This window comes from Calliphora vicina, chromosome 1, assembly GCF_958450345.1.
Source record: "Calliphora vicina chromosome 1, idCalVici1.1, whole genome shotgun sequence".
Taxonomy (NCBI): Eukaryota; Metazoa; Arthropoda; class Insecta; order Diptera; family Calliphoridae; genus Calliphora; species Calliphora vicina.
The window spans coordinates 168,043,669-168,051,798 of record NC_088780.1 but is presented as its reverse complement, the minus strand read 5'-3'; the positions used below and the strand labels follow the sequence as shown (position 1 = coordinate 168,051,798).

General features: G+C 32.6%; 1 protein-coding gene across 1 annotated transcript; it reads left to right on the top strand.

Annotated features, from left to right (window-relative positions):
• Nucleotides 1-428: 428 nt before the first annotated feature.
• Nucleotides 429-7,977, top strand: LOC135954063 (dynein assembly factor with WD repeat domains 1). The gene is made up of 5 exons (XM_065504120.1): nt 429-511; nt 649-1,161; nt 3,554-3,871; nt 3,934-4,234; nt 7,780-7,977. The coding sequence occupies exons 1-5, from the start codon at nt 429-431 to the stop codon at nt 7,975-7,977; spliced, it is 1,413 nt and encodes a 470-aa protein (XP_065360192.1).
• The last annotated feature ends 153 nt before the right edge of the window (nt 7,978-8,130 follow it).

Below are 8,130 nucleotides of genomic sequence, written 5' to 3'. Positions count from 1 at the left end.
ACCTACTAGTATTCCCAGTATTTATAATGAAATGAGTTTTTTAGTACCACCTACTAAAAAAAAGCTCTTAAGAAGCAAAAGCTTTTATTCAACTAAACTAAAACAAGTTTGTCCAAATTTATTAATATACATACTCATGAATATTATTGTTTATTTCTGAAATAAGAGAATAATTTGGCTATTAGGGCTTTCGAATTGACTGTTAAATTATTGATCAAACAAACTTGAAACAAACATTCCTTGAGACCAAAAAACCAAACAATTTACGAGCAACATTCCTTCACATAAAAACTATTTGTTTAGTTGTTAATAAAAAATTTAAAGAGATGAGTGTAAATAAAATATTTTTGCGCTTTTATCCACCAGGTAATGTACATTTAGTGTAATATATTAAACTGCCAGCAATTAAATTAGCTTTTTTAAATAAAATGTTCCAAGGTATTGCCTTAAATTATCAAACAAATAATGGAGAATATTTACAACACATTGACTTATTGGATTTGAATATAAAGTAAGTAGACTTATAGATAACAAATGAAATTATAGGTGGAGGTGGGTGTGTTGAAAAATTGAATTCCCACATGCATCCTCACAGTTGATTTGAATAATGAGAAACATGTCTGTTTTTGCGTTTCATGTTTACTCCAGTTCCAAACCATCTGATGTGGCACGTAGCATTTTATCTGGAGACCATAATAAAAGTCAACAACCACAACAACTAGCTGAGATGTGTGAGGAATTAACTAAACGGAAAACATTAGAGGCAAACTCAACTTTATCATCATCATCAGCATCAGCATCGACAACATCTGACATCCCAGTTGAGGCAAAAAACGCCAGCATTGCTGTTAATAATAAAAATGGAAATAATGACAATGACAATGAGAATGAGAATGTCAACAACATCTTAAGAAAGGCAATAGCTAAGCTGCAACGTAAAATGCAGGAACCAACAAAAAAGAAATTCTATCTGCACACGCGCCTAGAGACACACATCCTGCCACTTACCAATGTTGCCTTCGATAGAAGTGGTGAACATTGTCTAACCGGAAGCTATGACAGAACGTGTCGCATCATCAACACGCACAATGGCACCGAAGAACATGTGCTTGGGGACCATGACAATGTTGTCTTCTCAGTCGCATACAATTTTCCTAAATGGTAAAGTATCAACCCACACAGTCAGTCACTCACTCACACGGTACATTATTGCAAATGTACCAAATGTATCGTAACAGATAATACACTCTACTCTACTCACGTTAGGAAATTTCTATATCAATCAGTCAGTCTGTTAATGGAGTAGGAGAGTGTATTTATTTGTCAGTCTATCGTTTCATTTTTCATTGTGATAGTGAAAGTATGTCATTGTGCGAGATAAATAAAATAAATAAGACAAAAACATAACTGTTTATTTTTAAAGTGACGTATGTACATTAATTTTTCTTTAAAACGAGATATTTATCATGTAAACAAATAAACATTTTTATGAAATTGTTAAAGATTTTATGTAAAAAATTTATAACGCAATTGAAAACAGCAATAAATTTGAGTAGTATCTTTTGTTGTTTTCCATACAAATTTAAGAATTTTTTTTGGCGTTTTACGTAAACTATTGACTTTTATTATGGTCTCCACATAAAATGAATACCCTCCATCACAAATATTGGTAAATCACTGTACATTATTTATCATTCCGAATATAACACTGAGTAATATCGGGCTAGAACCCAATAAAGTATTTTTGATCCTTATGAAATTTTAAGGGGATTTAGCTATGTTTGTCTGTCTGTCTGTGTAAACACTATCATGTCCAAAAATTTATCAATTTTCTAAGACCCTTGGTATTAAAAATTAGCAAAGTCGGTTCAATAACATATAAGTTATGGACCAACATGTGCGACATCAAACAAAATGTTTTGAGGCCAAGAACTAATCCAGCCAATATCGGATACTCTGTTCCGAAGTGAAGCGTATCCCAGAGAGAGCATTCTGCATCTATCTAATAAAAATATTAGTAGATATCCCACTCGCATCCCAATAAGCGACCAAATAGATCTTAAAGGAAAAGACCTAAGCTTTATGTTGAGCAAAATAAAAAAAGGCCCATTTTGGAAAAAAATTTAGATTTTGCAAAAAAAGTCAAAAATTGTGTCTTGAGTTACAAAATAATTATTTTGATAGATATCCCAGTCGCATCCTACTAAGCGACCAAAAGCCTCTTAAATGAATAAACATCAGCTTTCTTTTGAGCAAAAAAATTAAAAAAGTTAGATTTTGCAACAAAAAAAAGTCAAAAACTGTATGTCTTGAGTTACAAAATATTCACCCCTATCGTGAAAAAATGTGAAATTTGTGTTCCCATGAAATATCCATTTCCCTCGAAGGGAAAATTGCTATCGTGATATTCCCCTAAACTTTTCATTCACAATAGTTGATTTTGTTCGTAACAGCTGTTTAATGTTTACAAAATTCCATCTAAAAATTTCACAACATGGGAATTTTTTCCCGTGAACAAAGTTTATGAACGAAAAATGGGAAAAGGGAAAATATTTCATGTGAAATATTGATTCGCGATAGGGGTGATTTATTTTGATAGATATGCCACTCGCATCCCACTAAGCGACCAAAAAGGTCTTCAAGATAAATATCTAAACTTTCTTTTGAGCAAAAAAAAAAATTGAAAAAGGGTCCATTTTGAAAAAAAAAAAAATTTCAACAAAGTTTTTGATTTTGGAAAGAAAGTAAAAAATTGTATGTTTTGAGTTACAAAACATTTATTTTGATAGATATCCAACTCGCATACCACTAAGCGACCAACTAGGTCTTCAAGGAAAATATCTAAGCTTTCTTTGGAGTAAAAAAGGGCCCATTTGGGAAAAAAGTTAAAAACGTTTTTGATTTCGGGAAAAAAAATAAAAATTTTTTTGATTTCGGGAAAAAAATAAAAAATTTTTTTTTCAAAAATTGAATAAATAGCTATCTAGACTGTTTGGGTCTCATTTCGCCATGAACAATAGGTAATAGGTTATATGTATGACAAAAAACACCTGCTTGGCGAAAATGTAAAATTTTGACCCCCTCTAACTCAGAGAGTTCTTGACCGATCTTGTTGAAAAATTGTGTCTGAATTACTATCAAATAGGACTAACCTTGGTGTAAATTTCATAAATTGAAAGACATTGATTTCAAAAGTTGGTTCACTTGACAAGAAATCCTCCATATATGAAAGTGAATGTGTGTTTGGATGATTGTTTGAATTTTTGTACTTTATAGGAGGCTAAACTGCTAAGAATTACTTTAGTACACCACGACTTTGTAATGGCACTTGACTTTCAGTAAAGAAATTAATGAACAATCTAATCGAGGTGACCATTATAACTGGGAAGTACTTCTAAAGGGACAGATGCCAAAAAACTCTGGATTTACATTTATAAAATCTTGAATCCGGGAATTTAAAAATCCACTGCTGTTTAGCATACCTAATAGGGAATGAATTTAATTTAGATTATTTTCTACTTACTCCTAATCAGACAATTTCTATCAATTACAGTGATCGTGTTGTTACTGGTTCCTTTGATACAACCGTCAAAATTTGGTGTGCCTCGTCGGGTTTATGCCGCAGCACCCTCATTGGCCATACCGCTGAAGTAGTAACGGCACAATTTCAACCAATTAATGGTGAAACCATATGTACATCGTCAATGGATGGCACCGCTCGACTCTTTCACATCGAATCAGCCCAAGAATTGCAGACATTGAGACATCATGGTGCCGAAGTTATTAATTGTCAATTTAGCAGGGATGGCAATCTATTGCTAACGGGTTCATTTGATAGAACAGCCTCCATATGGGATATTCGATCGAAATGGTAAACTTACAATTGTTATAATTGCTAATATACTAGAACTAATACACTTCTTATTTTTACAGTTTAGTTGCCCAGCTGCGTGGTCATACTGCAGAACTTAGTAATTGTTTGTGGAATTTTTCATGCGATTTAATTGCTACTGGTTCTTTGGACAGTACGGCTCGAGTTTGGGATGTTAGGAAGCCAACTGAATCATTATTTATTATTAAAGATCACACTGATGAAGTATTAGATGTAACATTTGATAGCACAGGTCGACGCTTGGCCACTGGTAGTAATGATTGCACGGCGCGTGTTTGGAGTTTGAGAGGTGATTTGGAATTGTTGTCGGTAATGATGGGTCATACAGAGGAGGTGTCAAAGGTATGGTTTATAGTGTAATTGGTAACAAGATTTTACTAAAGAAATCTCTGATAAGGCAAGGGGGATAATGTGTAATTCGATTTGAAGGAATCGAATATATATATATGGGGGATTTCATGTCAAGTGAACCAATTTTTAAAATTTCCGAAATCAAAAACTTCTTTTGACTTTTTTTTTCAAAATGGGCCCTTTTTTTCTTAAAAGAAAGCTTAGATATTTTTCTTGAAGACCTATTTGGTCGCTTAGTGGGATGCGAGTTCTATATCTATCAAAATTAATGTTTTGTAACTCAAAACATAGAGAATAGACATAGAGCGGAAACTCTCCTGTCAAAGACCTAACTCAGTTGTCAGAAACCTAAGTGGTGAGAATGTATTAGTATAAAAAACTATGTGAAAACAAAAACAACACTCGTAGGTGTAACTTTTTTGAGTAATTTTTTTGTATGAGTTTTTTTCTAGTTTCCACTCTATGTTTCTCTATGACTCAAAACATGGAATTTTTGACTTTTTTTGCAATATCAAAAACTTTGTTGACATTTGTTTTTCAAAATTGAGTTACAAAACATTTATTTTCATATCTGTATATCCCACTCGCATCCCACTAAGCGACTAAAACTCTCATAAAAGAATGGACCTAAGATTTCTTTTGATCGAAAAAAAAGTTTTAAAAAAAGGGCACATTTTGGAAAAAAAGTTAGATTTTGCAAAAAAAAGTCAAAAATAGCTCGTTTTGAGTTACAAAACATTTATTTTGATAGATATCGAACTCTCATCCCAGTAAGCGTCCAAATAGGTTTTCATGGAAAATATATAAGCTTTTTGAAAAAAAAAGTTTTTGATTTCGGAAAAAATATTAAAATTTTTTTATTTTTTTTAAATATTTTTTTTTCGAAAGATTGAAGAAATAGCTATCTAAACTATTTGGGACACATTTTGCTAAGAACAATAGGTAATAAGATACATGAATGAAAAAATCACATGATTGCCCAAAATGTCAAATTTTGAACCCCCTATAACTCAGAGAGTTCTTGGCCGATCTTGTTGAAAAATTGTATCTAAAACACTATCCAATAGGTCTAAACTTGGTGTAAATCGGAAGACATCGATTTTAAAAATTGGTTCACTTGACATGAAATCTCCCATGTGTATATAAAAACATAAAAATTTGCATTACAAAATAATCCCACTGTTCAATGTGATGAGCAACAGTTAGTTTTTAGTTGTGGTAAATGTTGCAAAGTGGGGGAATTGAAAAAAAAAATTAGAAATAAATATGAACTTCTAAAAGGATAGTCCGATTTTAATAAAAAAAGCATGGAAATCATACGAATTGATGCTAAGATAACCCGAAACGTAACAGATCGTATATGAAGTGAAGCACGGCCAACCAGCCGAACCGACACCAAAGCCAAATATCCATAGCGATAAGGTAATTCTCTGTATTTGGTTGGAGCAAAATGGTCATATATGTATATTATGAGCTGCTGAAAGCTGACCAGAACATCACAGGGAACCTGTACCGAATGCAACAGATTCGTTTGAAGCGAGAATTAACGGAAAAACGCCGAGAATATGATCCCTTTCACACTAGGCAATTTAGTTGCCCAAGTCTCTTGCCCAACAACAAAACAGCATGTCAATTTTTCTTCTCCTTAACCCGACATTACCTCTGGCATCTACAAAGACAAGAGACTTGAGCAACTAAATTCCCTAGTGTGAAAGGGGTCTATGCGTCTTTAGGTACGTTGAACCACCACAATGAGTGAAAATTTACCAAAAAAAAGGACGCCATTATTTTTATTTACGCAAAAACCTTCAGAAAAATTATGATATCCGCAAATTAAATTTTTTAAATTAACTCTAATGTACATATATTGAAATGCAAAAGTAAAAGAAATTGAGAGTTAAAAAAAAAAAAACAAAAAATTTTGATAAGTTACCCGGCCTATTAGATTAACAATTTATTTAGATTAAGAATATATTGGGGGCTGCTTTTAATTTTTTGAAAGCAGCATGCGATTAGAGAAAATTTTGCCTAAAGATTGAATTTACATAAAAAATAGGTCCACTTCGGGAAATTTTTAAGTGTTTCCAAAAATGTTACCTTTCAGAAAAATACTAAAAAATACTTAATTAAAAAAAATCAAAAAAATGGTAACAATTTGGATCCGCAATTAGTAAAAAATACAGACAAATATAACGATTTTAACGGCTGATTTAAAAGTAGCCTAATGCTTTCAAATAACAGTGCTGTAATAACAAACTGTAACATATCTGTGGGCATTATTAACATCAAAAGCTTTCAGTTGACCATTGATCGTAAGTTGGCAACGCTGTTTGCTGCGACCGTATATTCGAATTCGAATATTCAGTTAAAGAACATTGTAGAAAGTACACCACAGATGGCGTATGTATAGAAACCTCTAGACCAGTGGTACGCAAAAAGAGGCATTTAATTTGTGTGCTCTTTTGGGTAAAAAATAAAATATCCACAACAACACAACAAGAAACTGAATGAATTGTGTGTATTTTTACGCTCTACTACGCTCTTTTGTTCACATTCGGGTTGTTTGACGAAAAACATCGTAACCTCAACAATATGAACGCCTACCATGGCTCTGACAGTTAAAGAGAAATCTAGAGTGCTGATGGCAGTGTTATAAATAGTGGCAGAGGTTGCAGTCGTGAGTGAGTTTATCAGAGACGTTTTTCGAATAAACATCAACTGAGTGTGCCGTGTTTTTCAAGTGAATTCGTGTACATTATAAAGTGTGTCTGTATTTCTGAGAATTTATAAACGTGTATAAAAAACATTCACCCCTATCGCGAATCAATATTTCACATGAAATAATTTCCCATTTTTCGTTCATAAACTTTGTTCACGGGAAAAAATTCCCCATGTTGTGAAATTTTTAGATGGAATTTTGTAAACATTAAACTGCTGTTACGAACAAAATCAACTATTGTGAATGAAAAGTTTATGGGAATATCACGATAGCAATTTTCCCTTCGAGGGAAATGGATATTTCATGGGAACACAAATTTCACATTTTTTCACGATAGGGGTGTTTGAGTGACTATTTAATTCTGTGGTTGTCGTACATTTAAAATAAATAAAGAGTTGTTACAATTTTCAAACTACTAAACGGCTTTTATTTGCAATCAAAAGTATCCGGTTTATTTAAAGGAAATAAACCAACGTTTTGAAAAGGTTAAAACGTAACAATATGTATAGCTATAGCGATGTTTTATAGATAGATTACATACATATAAAAATCTTGGGTTCTGCATGGTGTTTAAACTCAACACAATACCCATGGGAAATATAATTAAAATCTGAATATCCATTTAGAACTTACCGATTTATTTTAGTTTTTTTTTATTCAGTTCCCCCAACTGTGTTGTTGTGGTGCGTTATACATGTTACATTTATAAACTTTTGATAATTTCAGATGAATTGTTGAACATGTCAGATGAATTTCCGCACATACCTGAACTTTCCTGTTCGTATATTATTGAAAACAAAAATTATTTACTTTTTAGGTGTGTTTTAGTCCTCCTGGTGGTCTACTGATGACAGCATCGGCCGATCATACTGCACGTTTATGGCTGGTAGACTCTGGATTATGTTCGCAAGTCTTGGCTGGCCATGAAAGTGATGTATTCTCGTGTGCATTTAGCTATGCCGGAGATGTTGCATTAACAGCTTCCAAAGACAATACATGTCGTTTATGGAGATGATATGATTGGTATTTAGTTGACATGATAAATGACTAATGTAAAGATGAAATGAAAATGATCTACAATTAAGTAGTTAAGTAGTATTCTTACCTATTTTATTGTTATTATTAAATGGTGGATTTGTTATCTACGGGAAATTCAACAAAAAAAAAG